Source organism: Aotus nancymaae, unplaced genomic scaffold (genome assembly GCF_030222135.1).
Source record: "Aotus nancymaae isolate 86718 unplaced genomic scaffold, 86718_ANA_hifiasm-v0.15.2.pri h1tg000021l, whole genome shotgun sequence".
Taxonomy (NCBI): Eukaryota; Metazoa; Chordata; class Mammalia; order Primates; family Aotidae; genus Aotus; species Aotus nancymaae.
This window is the reverse complement of record NW_026988433.1, coordinates 9575414-9598453: the sequence shown is the minus strand read 5'-3', so window position 1 is coordinate 9598453 and position 23040 is coordinate 9575414. Positions and strand designations below refer to the sequence as shown.

General features: G+C 51.4%; 1 protein-coding gene and 1 long non-coding RNA gene across 5 annotated transcripts in view; one reads left to right on the top strand and one right to left on the bottom strand.

Moving 5' to 3' along the window:
* The window catches only part of RILPL1 (Rab interacting lysosomal protein like 1), a 57907-nt gene continuing 34867 nt past the window's right edge, over positions 1 to 23040 (bottom strand). Inside the window, exons 5-9 of one of the 4 annotated variants that reach the window (XM_012447170.3) lie at positions 12328 to 12500; positions 10663 to 10755; positions 3645 to 3732; positions 3347 to 3370; positions 413 to 477 (exon numbers count right to left, since the gene is read on the bottom strand). In XM_012447170.3, coding sequence (XP_012302593.2) covers positions 3368 to 3370; positions 3645 to 3732; positions 10663 to 10755; positions 12328 to 12500 — 357 coding nt within the window. In that variant the 3' untranslated portion in view covers positions 413 to 477; positions 3347 to 3367. Of the gene's footprint in view, positions 478 to 3346; positions 3371 to 3644; positions 3733 to 10662; positions 10756 to 12327; positions 12501 to 23040 lie in introns of all 4 variants that reach the window. The other 3 variants (XM_012447167.3, XM_012447169.3, XM_012447168.3) reach the window with 3 other exon arrangements.
* Positions 1501 to 6143, top strand: LOC135276245 (uncharacterized). The gene is made up of 2 exons (XR_010343792.1): positions 1501 to 5465; positions 5729 to 6143. It is a non-coding gene; the product is annotated as an uncharacterized LOC135276245 (long non-coding RNA).

The window sequence follows — 23040 nt, the reverse complement described above, 5'->3', positions numbered from 1 at the left end:
TGATAGTGGCAAGTGATGTATTTGGCTTAAGGAAACGAGTTACTGAAGTTAACGCAAAAGTCTGGCCTCAGTTGGTGGGATTATTAAATATATATCCTAAGGGTTCAGTCATCTATTATAAACGGTGATAGCCCTGGGTATAAATAAACATTTCTTTAGAGTTTGGCATCAGTTTTTCAATGTCCATCCTCAAATCAGCAGTTTGAGGGGTCAGTTTGCAGGGTGCGCCTGCACCACCAAGAGGCTTGAGGCAGCAGCGACCCCTGGTCTGCAGTTCGGCTGCAGGCGCCGGTGGTGGGCAGTCCAGGCTGGAGGGTGGAGCTGGGCCAAGGTCACAGGTGCTGCAGGGCTTCCTGTCCTTGCTCTGTGTAACCGTCATCGCGGTGCGTGTTTGCCCACTGTCCAAAGGACTCCTGGATGTGCACGTTTCTCTGCGTGTTGGCCAGGCGCTTCTTATCTCGGGAGAAGAAGCTAAACCTTTGGAAGGGAAAGAAAACACAGAAATGAGAGCTGACCCTTCGCTGTGCACTTTATATTTTTTTGCAGTGCCGGGGACATAACAGCAGCAAACTCAGAAGGGAGAAAATCAATTCAAAGTGTGAAAGACAGTTGGGGGTGCAGGTCAAAGTTATTCCAAGAAAGCAGCAGGGTATTCTGCATGTCATTTGGACATGGTACCTTGGAGGTCACGCGGTCTGGGAAGGCATGCATGTTGATGTGATGTGTGAGTTGTCTTCCACCTTAGTCGGTATGGAGGATTTATCCCATTACCAGTGGAAATAAAAAGCAACTGAACAAATCATGGGTTTCTTTAATTACCCTAATGACGCAGAGAAAGGAATACTTGAGAGCTGTGAGACAATTCTGGTGTAAACAGATGAGTATTTCTTTTTTTCTTTCTTTTTTTTTTAAAGATGGAGTTTCACCATGTTGGTCAGGCTGGTCGTGAACTCCCGACCTCAGGTGATCCACCTGCCTTGGCCTCCAAAGTGCTTGGATTACAGGCGTGAGCCACTACGCCTGGCCACAGATGAGTATTTCTAACTTAAATAGTTCTGTACTTGTTTACTGTCAGGAAACTGTGGCCCAGATTTCATGGGCATTAGTGCTTAGGATGAGGCTAAAGAAAGCACTTAAGAGAAAGGAGACAATAAAAAATATATTATGGGCTGGGTGCAGTGGTTCACGCCTGTAACCCAAGCACCTTGGGAGGTCAAGGCAGGTGGATCACTTGAGGTCAGGAGTTTGAGACCAGCCTGGTTAACATAGTGAAACCCTGTCTCTACTAAAAATATAAAAATTATCTGAGCATGGTGGCACACCCCTATAATCCCAGCTACTTGGGAAGCTGAGGCAGGAGAATTGCTTGAGCCCAGGAGGCGGAGGTTGCAGTGAGCCAAGATTGCGCCACTGCAGTCCAGCCTGGGCAACAGGAAGAGAATCTAAGAAAAAAAAAAAAAAAAAAAAAATATATATATATATATATATATATGTAAAACATAGTATGCATGGTTCTCAGATATGAAATTTGGGAAGCATCAATGTGCACTTTCAAATATGGATTTAATGGTGAAAGCCTTTAGAATGTATCACTGTAACCAGCTACAGAGCCACAATCTGGCCTCAGACTTTAACTAAGCTAGACCAAGAGATCTTTTTAAAACAGCTGTGACTGTTGCTTATTGATCAGAGAGAACCATCAGGAGTAACTTAAGCATGTCCTAAGAGTGACAGAAAAAGGAAAAAAAAGAACCATCAGGAACTTGCAGATGTCTGAAAGATACAGGTAGAAGTCACAAGCATACTTGACTTTGTTACCGTAGAAAAAAACAAAAAAAAGTCACAAGCAAAAAGCTTGCAAAGTAGTCAGTTTATTTTTATTTATTTATTATTATTATTTTTTTGAGATGGAGTTTCACTCTTGTTGCCCAGGCTGGAGTGCAATGGCACGATCTCGGCTCACTGCAACCTCTGCCTCCTGGATTCAAGCGATTCTCCTGCCTCAGCCTCCTGAGTAGCTGGGATTATAGGCGCCCACCACCACGCCTGGCTAATTTTTCGTATTTTTAGTAGAGACAGGGTTTCACCATGTTGGCCAGGCTGGTTTCAAACTCCTGACCTCAGGTGATCCACCCATCTCGGCCTCCCAAAGTGCTGGGATTACAGGTATGAGCCACCATGCCCGGCCAAAGTAGTCCATTTAAAACAAGGTCTGCTTTGAGGTCATGTAAACAAAGTAGGACGCTGGTCAGTGAACTTGAAGTTGGCCTACCTTGAGGAATTCCCAAAAGCTCTTCCTAAAACTTCCCTTTGATACTACCAGGCTCTATTAAGATTCCTTCTGTTGTCACTTAGTTTTACTTTTTTTTTTTGAGATGGAGTCTCACTCTTTTGTCATCCAAGCCGGAGTACAGTGGCTCGATCTCAGCTCACTGCAACCGTTGTCTCCTGGGTTCAAGTGATTGTCCTGCCTCAGCCTCCCAAGCAGCTGGGATTACAGGTCCATGCCACCACGCCCAGCTAGCTAATTTTTTTTTATTTTTAGTAGAGATGGGGTTTCACCATGTTGGTCAGGCTGGTGTCAAACGCCTGACCTCAAATGATCTGCCTGTCTCGGCCTACCAAAGTGCTGGGATTACAGCATGAGTTGCCACACCTGGCAGTCACCAAGTTCTAATCCTGAATTTTGGCTCTGAACTTGGTAAGAGATATCATATAATAGCTATGTTATGTTTCCTGGGAGGCAAGAATAGGAACAAAGCCACTGCGAAATCAAAGCTTCGTATAAACGATTTTTGGTTCCCTGTTTTCGCTGGTTGCTAGTGTTGCAGCCTAGAGTTTAGTTTTAATCACATCTGGGTGAAAAAAATTTCACTCTTCTGTGGTTACTGGATCCTACAATCACTTTTTACCAAGAATAAACTGATCTTTCATTGCAAAGCCACAGCAAGCCAAGTTTATCCGATGAAACTCTCCCTAGTAACTAAGATGCCTTTTCTCTGACAGGTAAGTGTGCTGGTGAATAAAGGCACGATTCTCACACCGGGTTATTTGTGAGCTCTTTCCATAGGGTAATCCAGGCAATTAGCTGGCCGAAAATACAGCAGCCACACATCATAGTTACGCTTCACCTCTCCCTGACTCAGGTGAGCAGGAAAGCCACTTAGCACTTCTGACACAGAGAATCAAAACACTGGTCCCCTCCTCTGCTTTTCTTTTTAAAACAAGATCAAATGGCTGACTTGAGGATGGCTTGGGAAACAAAGCAGTTTAGAAAGCTACAGGGTGAACATCAAAAAAACAGGGTTAGTGTCACTCAGGACCCGCGGTAGGCTTGATTACTGACCCGTCACTTAAAGGACCTTCTTTACTGGATCATGGGCAAGGTGGTTTTAGAACAGAAACAGAAGAGACAAGAAGAATTATTGGTGACGGAGCCGAGAAATCTGAGGCTTCGCTCGAGTAGACCAAGCGCAGCCAGTGGCACAGCTGAAATCACACTCAACGTCCACTTCAAATGGAGCACGCGGGTGGCGGCCATGCAGCTTAAGTGGCCGGGGGTGACAGGCCAGCCCCAGCGGTAGCTGTAGCAGACATTCCAAGGGCACAGCTCAAACAAAACCCAAAACACACACAGTGCCTACAAGGGAAACAAGTCGTCGGACAGGCTGCAGCGTGGGGTCATCTATGATCAGTCCAGCTGCTACCATGGGCATTATGGCTGTAAAGATCCTGGTTAGAGAAGTACAGATAGACACGGAGAAGATAAAAACGGGAGGCATGAAAAAGAAACACTCGACGGACACCAGCGGAAGGGTTTGATTAGGGTCTAAGTTAGGGGTTGAATTGCGTCCCCTGCCTCTAAATTCATTAAAAAAATTTTTTCTGAGACGTTGTTTTGTTCTGTTGCCCAGGCTGGCGTACACTGGCTCGTTCTCAGCTCACCGCAGCCTCCACCTCCCGGGTTCGAGCGATTCTCCTGCCTCAGCCTCCCGAGTAGCTGGGATTACAGGCACCACCACACCCTGCTAATTTTTTACATTTTTAGTAGAGATGGGATTTCACCATATTGGCCAGGCTGATCTCAAACTCCTGACGACCTTGTGATCTGTCCGCCTCAGCCTCCCAAACTGCTGGGCTTATAGGTGTGTGCCACTGTGCCCGGCCTGTACCCAGCTATTTCTAAAAGAAAAAAAAAATTTTGAGGCCAGGCGCAGTGGATCATTCATGCCTGTAATCGCAGCACTTTGGGAGGCCGACTTGGGTGGATCACCTGAGGTCAGGAGCTCAAGACCAGCCTGACCAACATGAAGAAACCCTCTCTACTAAAAATACAAAATTAGCCGGGCAAGGTGGTGCATGCCTGTAATCCCAGCTACTCGGGAGGCTGAGACAGGAGAACTGCTTGAACCCGGAAGGCAGAGGTTGCAGTGAGCCGAGCTCGCGCCATTGCACTCCAGCCTGGGTAACAAGAGTGAAACTCCTTCTAAAAAAAAAAACCAAAAAACTAAAACTGATGCAGTGTATGACAGCCACAAATGGATGACAGAGTGGCTCCCCAGGGCTAAAATGCAGGGCTGCATGTGGGGAAGGAAGAAGGCGAAACACGCTCTGGGAGGTGGTGGTGATGCCCTGGCAAGGGGGCCTTTCAGTGTCCTCTCCAACTGTGATGAGCTGCAGTCACCACGCCCCTAAGCACCAGGCGAGAACCAGGAGAGACGGTGAGGCAGAGAGAGGGGCCGGGCACAGCCTGCACAATCATCAGCTATTCTGGTCCAAGCCCACAATAAATAAACGCTCATCTGTTCCTCAGACGGGCGGAGGAAATGATGAAACTCCAACCATGCCACGAGAGCTTATTTTGAAAAGCTGTCATTTTTTTAAAAAAAGCTGGTTGGATAAAGATAAAATAATTGTCTCCAACGAGACTTGGAGATGCTCCAGGTGTTCGGATCACCTTTGATGTGCTTCACAGAGTAACTGGGAGTTGTGTCTTTTTCTTTTTAAATTAAAAATAATAATTTTCTAATGATTCACTTCTAATGCATTTTCTTTTTTCTGACAGAGTCTCACTTTGTCACCCAGGCTGGAGTGCAATGGCATGATCTCAGCTCACCACAACCTCTGCCTCCAGGGTTCAAGCGATTCTCCTGCCTCATCCTCCCTAGGAGCTGGGACTATAGGCGTGCACGACTCTGCTGGGCTAATTTTTGTATTTTTAGTAGAGATGAGGTTTCCCCGTGTTGGCCTGGCTGCTCTTGAACTCCTGGCATCAACTCCTGATCCATCTACCTTGGCCTCCCAAAGTGCTTGGGGTGAGCCACCATGCCCGCCCAGGAGTTGGTGTCTTTGCAGAACCTCCTGGATGGTTTCTCAGGATGACGTGGAGAAGCTGAGATGCCTTCTGCTAAGTGAATGGGCCAAACCCCCAGAGGCCAGGCTACTGGGCACAGTTAGCCTTCCAGGTGCTCCAAGCCACACCATTTTATACCCACCTTTGCCAGGACACCCAAAGAGGTTACCCACAAAGATACAGTCAAATTGTGTGGGTGGGAGGTAGCCTCAAACATAGAGGGGACAGTTTGCCTGGAGAGATGTTTGCCCACCAGGAATGCTGGACTTCATTTAGGGCCTTGGCAGGGGGTGACCAATGCTCGGGGGCCTGGGACACCTGGAGTGTTCTGACTGAGTTATTGCATCTATGTTTTTTTGTTTTGTTTTGTTTCAGAGTCAAGTCTTCCTTTGCTGCTCAGCTGGAGTGCAGTGGTGCAATCTGGGCTCACTGCAGCCTCGACCACCTGGGCTCAAGAGAGCTTCCTGCCTCAGTTTCCCTAGTAGCTGGGACTACAAGCGTGTGCCACCATGCCCAGCCAGTTAAAAATTTTTTTTGTGTAGAGACAGGGTCTTGCTATGTTGCCCAGGCTCATCTCAAAACTCCTGGCCTCAAGTGATTCCCCCCACCTTGGCCTCCCAAAGTGTTGGGATTACGGGCATGAGCCACTGCACCCAGCACTGTCTGTGTCTTGCTGGGCTCACTGAGTGGGCAGCCCCTTCCCTTCCTATTCCAGGGGCTGCCCTGCAGAAGCTGCCTCCTCTAGAAGGACAGCCATTTCCATAAAAAGATTGACTTGTTTTGGCCAGAAGTTTGTCTTGAATACCCTGTAGCTGGTTTTAACTCCCCCCTCCCCGCCAAATATTTCTGGAAGACTCAAACCAAATGAAGTTCTAACAGTGGCATTTCAGGCAGCGTAATGGGCGGCTGTGAAGAAGCTATTCCTGGGCTGGAGTGAGGGGGGTGGTGGGTGGGAGGACGGGGACAGAATGCACTGTCATTGCTACCCTTGGACACCTGGGTGGCCGCCCACTCCAAAGCCAACCTTTCTGTTCCTTGAGGCCAGTTCTCATCCTTGCTTCCCGGGTCCCCGATCTACACCCACCTGTCTTCTGATCTCCCGATCAGCCCCTGGCCCCTGCCCTGCAAAAGGCAGCTGTGTGTGCGTCCATGGGACCATGACTGAGAGACAGGGACCATGCAAAGCGGGCGCTGGTGCCTGGCATTCCCCGGGGATGAGGCTGAAGTCACTCCAGCACTCCCTCGTGACCTTCCTGGGCAGTGCCAACCCAGCCTCTCTGGCCAGCAGCTGCTCAATCACAAATCACAAACTATTCTTGGAACATCTTCGGGGCACACTGTTTTGACTGGTTCCCTTGTCTGGTTCAGTCTAGAAATGTGAAGTCGGATGCCCATGACTCACGGTGCAATGCACAGATAAGGGGCCCACCACCAGGGGCTCAGGTCGGGGAGCGGGAAAACAGTGGCGGGGAGGTGGGGGCAGAAAAGGCATGGGTTCAAGTCTGAAGACAGCCTTCCGGGCAGTTTAATCTAAATGCGGTCAGTGGGCTTCTCCGGGCCTCAGTTCCCTCATCTGAGAAATGGGGATCATTGTCTCAGCTCTGGGTCCCTGACAGGATGGAGATAACTTAGTCCAATGCTCTAAGCTGCCGAAGCCCCTGAGCCCTCCTTGGTGGCCGTGAGTTGCTGCAGGAGGATGGGTGGGAGAAACCAGTTAACAGTGTGAAGCAGAGCTGGAGAGCCGCCCCGAGCAGACCGCATGGCTAATACTCCCCGGAGGCAAGGGTGGGAGAGACTCAGCAGACCAGGTGGGTGCAGGAGAAATGAAGATGGAAGGATGCTCAGAACCGCCTTGGGAATTGTTATTCCTTGCCCCAGCCCAGGGAAGATCTGTCCCGCCTAGGTTCCTCCGCCGCACTGAGACAGCTTCTAGCCAGCAGCAGAGGTGGACAAAGGCAAACGGCGTCTGGCCTGCAGTGGTCAAAAGCCCTTTGTGCCAATTTGCTCTCCCAGTTATCCCCCAGCAGGTGGGGCTGGCACAGGACTGGCCACCTGCACCCTGTGGATGGGAGGTTCTGGTCTTGCTCACTGTCTCACTCTGTCTCGGGCTCCCTGATTCCGGATATCCTCACCAGGCCCAGAGCCCCACGTTTTCATGAGCAACCAGAAGCCAACCTAAGCGGGGGAGAGCGCTGAAAACAGGGCCCCAGGATCCTTTCTGGAACAATCTGGAAAAGAAGGCCAGACACCACAGCCTATTCAGGTGTGCATAGAAGAACTAGTGAAAAGATCTGTTGGTTCATTCTGATAACTTCCCTCTGGATTTCACCCAATATGAAATTTGCAAAGCCAACTTAATTGTCTGTTTAGAGAAAGGGGGCCAGAATAGAAAATCACAGTCAGAAAGAAAAACTCGGCTCTGGAAGGAATTTCTAGAATTACATATGACCGTGAGTGCTGGAGGCTCTGCGAATGCAGCACATTGGAAGTGAAGTGCTAGAAAGGCTGATCCTTTTTTTGAGTTAGAATCTTGCTCTGTTGTCCAGGCTTGAGTGCAGTGGTGCGATCTCAGCTCACTGCAACGTCTGCCTTTTGAGTTCAAGCAATTCTCCTGCCTCAGCCTCCTGAGTAGCTAAGATTAGAGGCACCCGCCGCCACACCTTGGTAATTTTTTTTGTATTTTTAGTAGAGATGGGGTTTCACCATGTTGGCCAGGCTGGTCTCGAACTCCTGACCTCAAGTGATCTGCCCACCTCGGCCTTCCAAAGTGCTGGGATTACAGGCCACTGCACCTAGCCTCCAAATTTGTTTTCTTAGGTTACTTTGAGTTGCGTTTCAACTGCAAATGGAAGGTTACTACTGAATCCATGATGAAAATGGTGTTTTCTGGCGCCATGCTTATTCCCTAGGAAATGTTTATCTCTAACCAGAACGGCGGCCACACTCCCTCCCCAGTGCATCAGGGACCTGGAGTCAAGCTCCTAAGCAGCCTGAACCAAGCTGGAAGGGAGCCTGTACTGTCTAGGAGCCTGTACCTTCTAGGGAGCCATCATCCATTCCTGTGGCCAACAGGGCCCCGGATTTGAACAAGGCACCATTTTCTCTTTTTCTTTCTTTTTTTTTTGAGATGGAGTCTTGCTCTGTAGCCCAGGCTGGAGTGCAGCGGTGTGATCTCAGCTCATTGCAACCTCTGCCTCTCAGGTCCTGGTTGAGATTACAGGCCCGAGCCACCATGCCCAGCTAATTTTTGTATTTTTTAGTAGAGACAGGGTTTCATCATGTTGGCCAATCTGATCTTGAACTCCTGACCTCGTGATCTGCCCACCTCAGCCTCCCAAAGTGCTGCAATTACAGGTGTGAGCCACCGCGCCCGGCCTTCTCTTTTTCTTTAGAGACATGGCCTGGCTCTGTGATCCCCAGGTGGGAGTGCAGTGGCATGATCCTGCCTCACTGCGGCCTTGACTTCCTGTGCTCAAGCCACCATCTCACCTCAGCCTCCTGAGTAGCTGGGACTACAGGCACACACCACTATATCTGGCTAATTTTAAAAGTTTTTGTAGAGACGGGGTTCTCACTATGTGGCCCAGGCTGGTGTCAAACTCCTGGCTTGAAGTGATCCTCCTGCCCTGGCCTCTTAGAGTGCTGGGGTTACAGGTGTGAGCTGCTATGTCCAGCCAAGGGCACCATTTTCTTTCCTTTTTATCACTCTCGCTCTCTCTTTTTTTTTTTTTTTTTTTTTGAGACAGAGTTTCGCTCTGTCACCCTAGCTGGAGTGCAGTGGCACAATCTTGCCACAATCTGCAGTGGCAGCCTCAACCTCCTGGGCTTAAGCAATCCTCCCACTTCAGCCTCCCAACTAGCTGGGACCACAGGTGCATGCTACCATACCCAGCTAATTTTTGTATTTTTTTGTAGAGAGGTGGTTTCGCCATGTTCCCCAGGTTGGTCTTGAACTCCTGAGCTCAAACGATCCTCCCACTTCTGCTTCCCAAAGTGCTGGGATTTCAGGTGTTAGCTGCTGCACCCAGCCCCGAGGGCGCCATTTTCTAAGAGGAGAGGGCCCAGCAGTTAGAAACCTGCACGATTGTACATCGTCAACTCACGGGGCAAGAACTAACCAAGAATTTCCACACATAACTGGATTTTAGAGGTTGGGCATATGGATAACACTCCAGTTCCTCTCCCTACACAATCCGTCTGGCTTTCCAACCCACAGGCCCTGTTTTCACAAAGTTTCTTCTGTGTTTTGGTGGAAAGAACTGAAGCATCTTCTGTAATAAGCCTTGGACAGCACCGGAAGACAGGCCCAGGGCCTGGAAGACCCTGTGAGGGAGAGAATGCAGCTCCGACACGCAAGCACAAGGCTGACTTGCAAAGAGTGCACAGTGTGGGCTCTAGGGCCAGGCTGCCTGGGTTTGAGCCCTGGCTCTGCCTCTTAATAGCTGAATGACCCTAGGCAGGTGCCTCCGTTTCCTTAACTATAAAGTAAGAATGATGATGCTTCCACCCCACACCACCATGGTGAGGACTCGGTGAGATGCTCTGTGGGAACAGGACCCAGCATGTGTTAGCGTCTTAGTAGATACTAACTGTCTAACAAGACCAGAGGTGTTAACCCTTTATCTGAAGAACTTTAGGGGTCCATGAACCGCCTGAAATTATACACAAATTTTACATATTTCTCTGGGGGAAATTTCAGGAGGTTTTGTGAGAATCTCAAAGGAATCTTTTGATGGCAAGAACCAGTGAGGTAGCTTAAGGGCTAGTTGAGGGCAGGGACCAGGTCACTCTTTTTGGGGGTTCTCCTGCAGCAACCACGGCCTGACTCGGCATGCATTACGCAGTCACCGTGAATGCTTCATGGACAGAGGGCTCCATGGGTGAGCCATGGGAGAAATGCGCTGATGAGGAGGACTCAGGGCTGCTCCACGTCTCAGAGCCGAGGCCTCAAGTCCTTAAGACGCACAAACCACCCCCACCTCCCTACCCTTATTTCCTGTCGTCAAAGGCCCAGAGATGCACCCCACCCCGATGAAACACTCAAGCAAGCTCCTGAGTTCCAGCCACTGGCCCAAGCCTCTCCCCTCTTGCCTCCCACACTCCCCAAACCTCTCTGCCCAAAAACCCCCAGGAGGAACTCAGCATTCAGGAAGGGAGACGAACTCAAAGTTGGGGGCCAGGCCAAACATCTCAGCAGGACGTGGTTAGTGACAAGCCTGGCCCTGGGAGCAGGTGCCCAGGAGGAGAAGTCAAAGGGCATGTGAACCTCCAGGTCAGCCGAGCACAGAAGCTGGCAGCGCGTGACTTACAGTCGCTTGATGCCTGACTCTGGCTGGGGGGATGTCCTCGGGTGGGCGATGGGTGGAGGCTGGGGTATTCGATTTTCCTCTTCCATTTCTTCACTGGAAGGAGATGAGAGGCATGAGATAAAAGAGTCAAAAGTTCCTTGAGAACTGGAACATTCCAGAAGAGAAGTGTCTGATGGTCTGAGATGCTTAGTGGGGGACCCGCATCTCTATTTCCAGTTTATTCTGAAGAGTCCAACCAAACAGAACCAGTCCCCATTTCCTGTCCTTACAAATACCTCCCTATCTCTGCACCTTTGTGGTTTCTTCTACCCAGAATATGTCTGTCACCTCTCAGCATCTCCCGTATCTAAATACTACCCTATCCTTTCAGGAAGGCCCAGTTCAAATGCTGCCTCCTCCAGGAGGCCTTCCGATTTCTACTCCATCTGCAAACTAGAAGTGATCTCTCCCACTCTCCCATCTTTTTTTTTTTTTTTTTTTTTGAGACAAGGTCTCAATTCTGTTGCCCAGGTTGGAGTGCAGTGGTGCAAACATAGCTCACTGCAGCCTTGACCTTGGGCTGCAGTGATCCTCCTGCTTCAGCCTCCCGAGTGGCTGGGACTACAGGGTGAGCCACCACACCTGGCTAAGTTTTTACAATTTTTGTATGGAGATGGGGGGTCCCACTATGTTGCCCAGGCTGGTTTTGAGCTCCTGGGTTCAAGTGATCCACCTGCCTCGGCCTCGCATGCTGGGATGACAGATGTGAGCCCCGCGCCCGGCCTCTCCCATCTTGGAACATCTAGTGTACGGTCGGTAAACCTTTCAATACAAATGTGTGGTGCTGGATTTTCTCTGCATCTCTTATCTTCCCCACTGGAGCAGGGACCACCTCTGGCACATGGGTCCTTCCTTCCAGCTTTATATTCAACAGACATTTCTCGTGCACCTACTGTGTGCCAAGCTCCATTCTTGCTGGGAACTTAGCCAGGGACAAGATAAAGAAGACTTCTGGTCTCATGTGGAAATTAACAATAAAACGAGCATGAGAGTGAACAGGATCACGTCAGAGGTGAAAGGGCCGCAAAGACGGTAACACTGGGGCCAGGTTTCATTCATTCATTCATGCATTCGTTTTAAAAAAGAGATGGGGGCCGGGTGCGGTGGCACACGCCTGTAGTCCCAGCACTTTGGGAGGCCGAGGCGGGTGGATCACAAGGTCAAGAAATCGAGACCATCCTGGCCAACATGGTGAAACCCCGTCTCTACTAAAAATACAAAAATTAGCTGGGCATGGTGGCGCGCGCCTGTAGTCCCAGCTACTCGGGAGGCTGAGGCAGGAGAATTGCTTGAACCGGGGAGGTGGAGGTTGCAGTGAACCGAGGTTGCACCACTGCACTCCAGCCTGGTGCCTGGTGAGAGCAAGACTCTGTCTCAAAAAAAAAAAAAAAAAAAAAAGAGAGAGAGAGAGATGAGGTCTCGCTTTGTTGCCTAGCCTAGTCTCAAATGCCTGGGCTCAAGAGTTTGTGAAAAGGGTTGTATCTAAGTGCTTTAGGCCAGAGAGGGTACCCAAAAAGGACACTGATGACATGCTTGTCTTCCAGGGAGTAAGAAGGTCACTGTACAGAAACTCTGGCTAACCGAGGTCAGGAGCCAGCTCGGGCGGTCCAGCCCCCGGGCCCTCACCTCTTATAGTAAGCCAGCTCCTCCTGCAGCAAGAACACCTTGGACTTGAGCTCGTTCCTCTCATGCAGCACGTCCCGCAGCTCCTGCAGGGTGAACCGGGGGCGGTTGGGGTCCTTGAGATCCATGGCCATCTTCTCCGCATCAGAGATGCTCTCCTCTCCAACCGGCTCTGTCTGGAGGAGGCAGAGAGATGCTGCTAATGAATTCTTGGCAGCCACCACCGGCACCCACTCTCTATCCTGAAGGAGCCCGAATTCTCCCCCTCCCGGGGCGCCAGCAGCCTGCTGAGGGTGCTATTTTCAGCACCCACAGGCGGCCCATCTCACGTTCTGTACAGTTTCCCTCTGGAGGTGGAAGCCAGCGGCCACCTGTTCATTGTTCGTCTTCCCAATAGCCGAGCCCACGGTCCCTGCACCTCCCCACCAGACTCGGGGTTTCAATACAAACAACATGACAAGGCGTCCAGGGAGGAGCTGTCGCACCTCCCCTGCCACCACCCTCGCACACCTGCTGCTTCCCCCTTTCCAGGCCTCCTTTCATCTCCTTACTAAGACCACTGCTGATTTGGCCAGAGTAGTTGGAATCTCAGCCTACATACAATTCTCCATTGCTTTTTCATTTGACAGTCATTTCCATTTCCCCTATTATTACGGGGCTTCTGGTGAAACCCTTTCCTCCCCAGTGGCTTTGGGTATCGAGTTCAGTGGAAGCCTGGCGGGGTGCACACTCGGCCATTCCTCTGTGATGTGGGTGACAGATCCCAATATCATGCTAAGTCACCCGCCCCAGGTCACACCCACACCCATCCTCTCACCTTCTTGCACAGCAGGGGAGCCTTTTTACAAAACCGGGGTAAAATATATGTAACATAAAATGTACCATTTGAACCTTTTAAAGTGAACAGTTTGGCGGTGGCATTTAGTATACTCGCATGTCACACAGCCACCACCTCCGTCTAGTTCCAGAACATTCTCTTCACACCAAAAGGAAAACCCATACTTATTTTATTTTTTCTGAGATGGAATTTCACTCTGTCACCCAGGCCGGAGTGCAGTGGCATGATCTCAGCTAACTGGAACCTCCATCTCTCGGGTTCAAAAGATTCTTGTGACCTAACCTCCTGAGTAGCTGGGATGATTACAGGTGTGCACCGTCACACCTGGCTAATGCAATCTCACTCTGTCACCCAGGCTGGAGTGCAGTGGCACAATCTCAGCTTACTGCAAACTCCACCTCCTGGGTTCAAGCCATTCTCCTGCCTCAGCCTCCCCAGTAGCTGGGATTACAGGCACCTGCGACCATGCCTAGCTACTTTTTGTATTTTTAGTAGAGACAGGGTTTCACCATGTTGGCTAGGCTGGTCTTGAACTCCTGACCTCAGGTGTTCTTTTTTTTTTTTTTAAGACGGGGTTTCACCATGTTGGTCAGGCTGGTCTTGAACTCCCAACTTCAGGTGATCCACCCGCCTTGGCCTCCAAAGTGCTTGGATTACAGGCGTGAGCACCACGCCCGGCTGACTTCAGGTGATCTGACCACCTCGGCCTCTCCAAGTGCACAGGCATGAGCCTGGCCCACTTCACTCCTTTTGATGGCTGAGTCATATTCCACTGGACAGATGTGCCACACTGTGTGTATCCATTCTTTAGCTGATGGACATCTGGGTGGTTTCCACCCTTTGGCTATTGTGAATAATGATGCTAAGAAATGTATGCGTGTGGACACCTGTTTTCAGTTCTTCTGGGCATATACGTAGGAGGGGGATCACTGGGCCATATGCTAATTCTATGTTCAACTTTTTGAGGAGTTGTCGGACGTTTCCCACAGCAGCTGCACTATTTTACATTCCCACCAGAAATGCACGAGGGTTCCAATTTCTCTACATTCTTGCCAACATTTATTTTCCTTTTTTTTGTGATCACAAGGAAGCTTTTACAAGTCAGCCAGTCGATCTACAGGTGGCTCACACTCTCAAGGAAATGGAGTGTCCCCAATACCCCTGAGCCACCAATGTCCCATGACCAACCAGGAGTGGACAGAGGTCAGGACAGAAGTGAAAAAGCTCCAGAACGGAGAAAAGGAGAGGGAAATAGACAACCCTCCCCACTTCAAGAAAAACAGCACAGGCCTGGCACAGTGGCTCACGTTTGTAATTCTAGCACTTTGGGAGGCTGAGGCAGGAGGATCACTAGAGCCCAGGAGTTTCAGACCCGCCTGGGCAACAGTGAGACCTCATGTCTACAAAAAAGAAAAGAAAATTGGCTGGGCATGGTGGCTTGCCCCTGTAGTCCCAGTTACGTGTGAGGCTGAGGCAGGAGGATCGCTTGAGCCCAGGAAGTGGAGGCTACAGTGAGCCAAGATAGTGCCACTGCACTTAAGGCAGTGTCTCCAACAAAGTGAGACCCTGTCTCAAAAAAAAAAGAAAAAGAAAAGAAAAACCCCACAGCAGCACCGACCAGGAGAAGGGGACCAGCTCCAACAGGGATGTGCCCCGGACAGGAGGCTGAGGGATTCCAGAAGGCAAAGCCAAGATGCTTCACACCCCGGGAGAGGCTGGAACCGGCTGTTCTGGGAAAGGACGCGTAAAGGAGACACCACCCGCTGCTGGGGCACGTCAGGTGACAGCAGACCACACAGCAGGCCCGGGTGCGGGAGCAAGCTGACCCTGCCCAGCCTTGGGGTCAGAGTCAGCACGGGGCAGCAGAGGGCAGTTTCTGGCATCTTCCATGCAGCCAGAAACTGAAATCTGACCCATGCTGCCCTCGCAAGCTGTCTGGGGAGCTGAGGGGCTTCTTCCTACCCAAGAACAAGGAGAGGAAATGCTGGAGGATTTAATTTCCAAAGAGAGTATTCTAGGCGTCTGCTGATGCCACAACTTCAGGTGGGCTGTGTCCTCAGAGGACATCTTCAACGTCCGACCTCCTCCGCAGCGCCTCACGGACGCTCCGGGAACCACCGGCAGCCCTACACTCCACGTCTCTACCCAAGACCACGTACGGCAGGCGACAGACACGCGGCCGGCATTCTACTGCGCCAGTTCCCCTCTGCCTGGCCCAGCTTTGCCAAGGAGCAACTATGGACATCTAGTTACCCAACATTTCCTGAGCATTAACTTTGTGCCACGCTGGCCACAGAGCTCAGCCCTGGGAACAGAGTCAGATAGATGGGGCTAAAGAGAAGATACACATAAAGAGAAACTTACGGCCGGGCGCAGTGCCTCACCCCTGTAATTCCAGCACTTTAGGAGGCTGAGGTGGGCAGATCACCTGGTGTCAGGAGTTCGAGACCAGCCTGGCTAACGTGGTGAAACTCCATCTCTACTAAAAATACAAAATTAGCCAGGCCTGATGGTGCATGCCTGTAATCCCAGCTACTCGGTAGGCTGAGGCAGGGGAATCGCTTGAACCCGAGAGGTGGAGGTTGCAGTGAACCAAGATCATGCCATTGCACTCCAGCCTGGGCGACAAGAGCAAAACTTCGTCTCAAAAAAAAAAAAAAAAAAAAAAAAAAGGCCAGGCAAGGTGGCCCTGCAATCCCAGCACTTTGGGAGGCTGAGGTAGGTGGATCATAAGTTCGAGAGTTCAAGACCAGCCTAGCAAACATGGTGAAACCCCGTCTCCACTAATACTATGAAAAATTAGCCAGGTGTGGTGACAGGTGCCTGTAATCTCAGCTACTTGGGAGGCTGAGGCAGGAGAATCTCTTGAACCTGGAAGGCGGAGGTTGCAATGAGCCCAGATGGCACCACAGCACTCCAGCCTGGGCAACAGAGTGAAACTCTGTCTCAAAAAAAAAAAAAAAGGAAACGTACAAGGTGGCCTAATAAAAGACGTGCACAAACACCAAATCTAACTGGAGAGAATCGGGGAAGATGTTAATCAGATGTGGTCTCTATGCATGGGGTCTTGACGAATGTGTAAGAGTTCACCAGGAACTGTGGGCATTAGTTGTATAGACAAGAGGTTGCAAACTAAGCCCTTAGATCAGCCCAGTGCCCGGCCCACATCTGGCCCTCACTGTGTTCTAAAACTTTGTTGAATTAGCTTCCAACTCTTTCAGATCAGGAAACTTCATACTGAAGTCTGGGTTTTGGGCTTCCTTTAGCAAGTGCACTGGAAGAAAGGCGCCCCACAGGCCCGCTGGCAACGCTGGGCTGGTTCCAGGCAGCAGCCGCTCCCTTTTCCATCCCCTTTCTCCTCCTGCCTGGACCCCGCAGGGAGCAGCGGCCCCTGCTGTGGACCCAAACCCCAAGTTTCCTCTAGCCCCTTTCTCCCCAGACAACTCGGGTCCTGCCTTTCATAGCAGGCCAGGGCCTCGCTTCTCCTGTGTCTCTGGGAGGGACCATCTGACAGCCATCCCCATGCTCTGGGGAAAGAGCAAAGGCCTTGAAGGGCACTCCCAAACCCTCACCTCTTGAGAGGCCTCTGGGCAAAGTCACCCGCTCCTCTGGGCTTTCATCTCCCCATCTAGCCCTCGATAACCCAGAAATATCTCCAAGGGCCCTTCCCACCCAGGTACCTGGGGATTTCTGGGAACACACACTTTCAAAGCCACAGGAATTTCCCGCTCACCCCTAGTGGGTTTTACTTGCCCAAGACGTCGAAGGGCTTCCTTAGAACCTGAGTTGTTTTTTTTCTGGGGAAGGGACAGTTCATTTTCGGGGAAGGAATGACCTGACTCTTTAGAGCCTGGGGAAATCCCAGCAAGGGATGCAAAAGTGCTTACTCTCTTTTTTTTCATATTTATTTTATTTTTATTCTATTAGATATGGGGTCTCGCTTTGTTGCCCAGGCTAGTTTCGGATTCCCGTGCTTAAGCAATCCTCCTGGCTCAGCGTCCCAAAGTGCTGGGATTACAGGCGTGAGCCACTGTGTCTGGCCCCAAAATCCTGACTTCTTTACTGTGTTGCCCAGGCTGGAGTGCAGTGGCATGATCTTGGCTCACTGCTACCTCCACCTCTCATGTTCAAGCAATTCTCCTGCCTCAGCCTCCTGAGTAGCTGGGCTCATAGGCGTGCACCACCACACCCAGCTAATTTTTGTATTTTTAGCAGAGACCAGGTTTCACCATGTTGGTCAGGCTGGTTTCAAACTCCTGGCCTTGTGATCCTCCCGCCTTGGCCTCCCAAAGTGCTGGGATTACACGAGTGAGCCCCTGTGCCTGGCCTGACTTCTAATACTATTGCCTGAAAGTGCAGGCAGGACAGCTCGGGGCTCTAGCTTCTCCAGAGGCCACCAGGCAGTGACCGCGGTGCCATGACCAGTTCAGACCGGGAGGGAGTAAGGAGGCTCTTTCCAAGATGCAATTGAGCTCCACCGGTGTGGTCCTCCTAGGCTTACTCCGTGAGGGCCCCAGAGGCAGCTCGGGTTATTTTCTGTGGGTTATCTGCCGATCTTTGGAGGCACTTTGGGCACAGCTTCGAAGAGATACCCTGAGGGCTCAGCTGCTTCCCAGGAGGGCCCAAGAGACCAACCAGCAAGCCACCGGCTGTCCAGAGGCCTTAGGGAGGCAGCATCCTGGCCAGGACCTCCATCCCGAGGCCTTGGGAATGCTCCTTGCTGCCTGGGTGCATCGAAGCACCCTGCCCTCCCACGGCAGCGCCCTCACGGTACTTCTGAGCAACTCCTGGCCCAGCCACGGGGAATGACTGCACTCTGGTCACATTCGGCACCTCCAGGCCTAGCATAAATTCAATGCATAAATTCTGCCCATCTTTCAGCCGGCATAAGCCTGTCTGCTTTCCCTATGAAGGCAGCCTGCAGTTTACCAAAACAAAAACAAAATCTGTTACGAAATCAAAATTTGTGATTGGGCAGGGTGGCTCCTGCCTCTAATCCCAGCACTTTGGGAGGCCGAGGTGGGTGGATCATTTGAGGTCAGGAATTTGAGACCAGCCTGGGCAACATGGGGAAACCCCATCTCTACTGAAAATACAAAATTTAGCCGGTCGTGGTGGCGCATGCTTATTGTCCCAGCTACTCGGGAGGCTGAGGTAGGAGAACAGCTTGAACCCGGGAGGTGGAGGTTGCAGTGAGCCGAGATTGTGCCACTGCACTCCAGCCTGGGACAGAGTGAGACCCTGTCTCAAAAGGGTTTTTTTTTTGGAGACAGGGTCTCACTCTATCTCCTCACTATCTATCAAGGCAGGAAACCCTGAGATGAATACGAAGACCTGGATTAATGAGAAAACACGCTAAGTGAAAGAAGCCAGGCAGGACCACTGTTGTAGGATCCGCTGATGCAATGTCCAGAACAGGTGAATACACAGAGGGAAACAGGCCGGTGGTGGCCAGGGGCTGGTGGGGGGCAGCTAGCGCAGTAGCAGGGGTTTCTGATGGGGGTGATGGAGACGTTCTGGACATTGGTGATGAGCACACAGTGGCTGAAGTGCACGGCATATGAATTCTATCCCAATAAGGAAGTTATAAAAATAGGAAGAGCCTTGCCTCCTGGCGATCACACTGCAATGGACAGTGAGGCAGCTCAGAAAGAACTACGTGGCAATGATGAGACAGAATCCTTTCTAGCTCTGCAACCCTCCATAGCTCCCATGTCCCCCAAATCCTGCCCTGGGACGAACCCCTGACCCCAGCCACATGCTGCACTTTCTCTGGCCTGGCTCACTGTTCCTCCTGCCTGGAATGACCTGTCCACAGTCCACCCTGGGACACGCTACCCATCCCACAGGACCCAGCCCAATGCTTTGGAGCTCTGTCCTGACCCTACGTCTTTTTTTTTTGAGATGGAGTCTCACTCTGTCGTCCAGGCTGGAGTACGGTGGCGCGATCTCGGCTCGCCGCAACCTCCACCTCCCGGGTTCAAGTGATTCTCCTGCCTCAGCCTCCTGAGTAGATGGGATTACAGGCATGTGCCACCACGTGGCCCAGCTAATTTTTGTATTTTTAATAGAGATGGGGTTTCACCATGTCGGCCAGGCTGGTCTTTAACTCCTGACCTCAGGTGCTCCGCCCACCTCGGCCTCCCAAAGTGCAGGGATTACAGGTGTGAGCCACCGCACCCAGCCCCTCCTCTGCTTTTAGAGTTCTCTCTACCAGCCGCACGAAACAGTGGACCTATGTGACCTACTGAGTCAAGCTCATTCCCCTCATTTGTCATATGATGAAACTGACCACCAAAAAGATGGACGGGCCCAGGTCACACGGCAGCAAGTGGTGAAGCCATGGCCACCTGCAGCGCCCTGTGTGACTGACAAGCATCCTGAACTCACACGGCTCCGAGGGATGGTCTGAACGCAGCAGAGCCACCCCAAGCCTGGGAAAGTGCCTGCCAAGCAGCCCTGCAGGTTCGTGTTACGGCAGCCGATTTTACTCCCTCATTTCTTCCCTGCCGCATCAGCTGCCGGACGGGGAAGCTGAAACCGACAGGCAGCTGGGCCAAGGAGGTGTGAAATGTTCCTCTCCTTGTTGCTAAAGAGACCTGGAGCAGAGCTGGGAGTCTTAACGTTCTTGAGAGCCGGGTTTGGGCCAGGCCCTGCCTGGCCAGGAGACGGGCCTGAGCCCTCCCAGGGCTTGAAGGTTGGAAAGGGCACACTGGGAGCAAGGGGCAGGGGCGGGTAGAGGTGGTGACCACCCCGCGCTCAGCCTGGAGGTTATGTCTTTGGTACCTCGTCTCCATCCCCTGCCATGGATTGAGTTCAGCCCTCACCTTCTCATCTGGGTTATTGCAAAGGGCTCCTGACAACCATGTCTGCCACGAGCTCCTTCCCTGTCCTCCAGCGAAAGAGCTGTGCGTTATTGCGTGCCCTCTGAACCCCTGCAAGGGACCCGCACCCCACTGCTCAGAGCTCAGTGTGCTCCCTCGGTGCCGACTCCCCTCGGTGACGACAGCTGTTGTCTCTGCCTGGCCTTTATCCTCCCCTGAGGTCTTTGGCCTAAGTCACCGCCCTTCTGGAGAAAGACCCTCCTCCCACTTTTAGTCCATGTGGCATGGGTCGCAGCCATGTAACTTAGGAATAAACGTGCACATTCCAGGTCTCTGGCCACAGCAGTTGGTGCACTGATGGGCCAATGAGGATTCCCTGAGGCTTTTGCTGGGACTCTAGAGAAAGAGGCCATTTCTTTCCACTGGGGTTGCCACGCTGGTCAAATTCTAGTGGCAACTGTATGGCAACAGCCTGGCTGAGAATGGCAATAGCACAGAGGAAAGCAGGGCCCGAGAAGGTGGAAGCCACATTCCTGAGAGCAGTTTGTGAGCACCTGGAGCCAGCTGTACCTGAAGCCACCCGTAACTCAGAGCTTTTAGTTACATAGTCAATAAATTCCTCTTTTCTCTCTTAAACCTTTTTTTTTTGCCCAGGCTGGAGTGCAGTAGTGTGATCCCAGCTAACGGCAACCTCTTCCTCCTGGGTTCAAGAAATTCTCCTGCCTCAGCCTCCTGAGTAGCTGAGATTATAGGCCCACATCACCATGCCCAGCTAATTTTTGTATTTTTTTTTTTTTTGGGAGTCGGAGTTTCGCTCTTGTTACCCAGGCTGGAGTGCAATGGCGCGATCTCGGCTCACCGCAACCTCCACCTCCTGGGTTCAGGCAATTCTCCTGCCTCAGCCTCTCGAGTAGCTGGGATTACAGGCATGCGCCACCATGCCCAGCTAATTTTTTGTATTTTTAGTAGAGAGCAGGGTTTCACCATGTTGACCAGGATGGTCTCGATCTCTCGACCTCGTGATCCACCCGCCTCGGCCTCCCAAAGTGCTGGGATTACAGGCGTGAGCCACCGCACCTGGCTAATTTTTGTATTTTTAATACAGACAGGGTTTTGCCATGTTGGCCAGGCTGGTCTCAAACTCCTGCCTCAGCCTCCCAAAGTGCTGGGATTACAGGCATAAGCCACTGCATCCGGCTCCCTCTTAAACCATTTTAATTTAGGCTTATGTCATTTTAAGCCCAAAGCAGTTCCTAACTGTTCCCTTTTTTTTTTTTTTTTGAGAGGGAGCCTCACTCTGTCGCCCAGGCTGGAGTGCAGTGGCGTGATCTCAGCTCATTGCAAACTCTGCCTCCCAGGTTCAAGCAATTCTCCTGTCCCAGTCCCCAGACTAGCTGGGATTACAGGCGCATGCCACCACGCTGGACTATTTTTTGTATTTTTAATAGGGACGGGGTTTCTCCATATTAGCCAGGCTGGTCTTGAACTCCTGACCTCAGGTGATCCGCCCACCTCGGCCTGCCAAAGTGCTGGGATTACAGGTGTGCACCACTGTGCCCGGCAACTGCTCCTTTTTAAGACTTTTCTCCTGACCTTCCTCAACTGTATCCCAGATGCCCGTCCTACAGAAAACCTGGAAGTGACTAACCCAAATTCACAGGATACTTAATGACTGTGCTGGGAACCCACCTGACCGCGAGCTTGTCTGTCCCACCTCCCCTACCCGTAACTCGGTTCACTAGCACAGCATCTGCAAACCTTCAAGAGTTCATAAACATCTGCTGGGAGAAGAAGCAAGCCCGGGGGTCCCTGAAGTTCGCTCTACTCTTCCGAAACCGCCGTCTCCATTTTCCACATTTCCACCTGTCAGAGTCTTCGCACTGTTAACACTGACGCCCGGCTTAACCAGCAGCTCTTCCCAGAAAGCCCGCATCCCCACCTCTGCCAGGATGAACGATCTCACCCTCTGTGTTCCTGGCACAGTCTGGGGGCACATTTATGGAACAGACCCCCCAGTGCCCACCTCACAGCCCTGGGCCTACCTGGATTTTAGCTGCGGCTGTGATGCACAGCTCTGGTCCCGCGGACGGTACGTTCAGTGTTGTGCAGCCACAGCCACTGTCTAATTCCGGCTCATTTCCATCACCCCAAAGGAAACTCCACACCCGCCGGCAGTCACCCCAATCCTCCCTCCCCCCAGCCCCATTCAGACACCAGTCTACTGTGTGGCTCTATGGATTTGCCTGTTCGGGGGCAATGTGTACAAATGGAGGCAAACGCTGCGTGGCCTTTGGGCCTGGCTTCTTTCACTCCGCGTGATGTTTCGCAGCTCATCCGTGCTGGCGGGGGGCCAGGGCTGCATTCCTCTCTAGGGCTGAATCACATTCCACTGCGCAGACAGACTACTGCTCACCCGCTCACCCGCTCACCCGCAGATGACATGTGGGCTGTTTCCACCTTTCGGCGACTGTGAATAGTGCTGCTATAGGGTCTCACTCTGCTGCCCTGGCTGGATGGCAGTGGCTCGGTCATGGCTCACTAAAGCCTTGAACTCCTGGGCTCAAGTGATCCTCCTGCCTCATCCTCCCAAGTAACTGGGACTACAGGCATGTGTCACCACACCTAAGTTTTTAATTTTTTTTTTTTTTTTGAGATGGAGTCTCACTCACTCTGTTGCCCAGGCTGGAGTGCAATGGCACCATCTCAGTTCACTGCAACCTCCACCTCCCAGGTTCAAGCAATTTTCCTGCCTCAGCCTCCCAACTAGCTGGGACTACAGGCACCCACCACCATGCCCAGCTAATTTTTGTATTAATTTTTTTTTTTTTTTTTAGTAGAGATGGGGTTTCACCATGTTGGCCAGGCTGGTCTTGAACTCCTGACCTCAAGTGATCTGCCCACCTCAGCCTCCCAAAGTGCTGGGATTTAAAGGTATAAGTCACCATACCCAGCCCAAGTTTTTAATTTTTAAAGAATTTTTTGTAGAGATCGGTGTCACTATGCCCAAGCCGGTCTCGAGCTCCTGGCCTCCAGTGATCTTCTTCATCCTCTTCC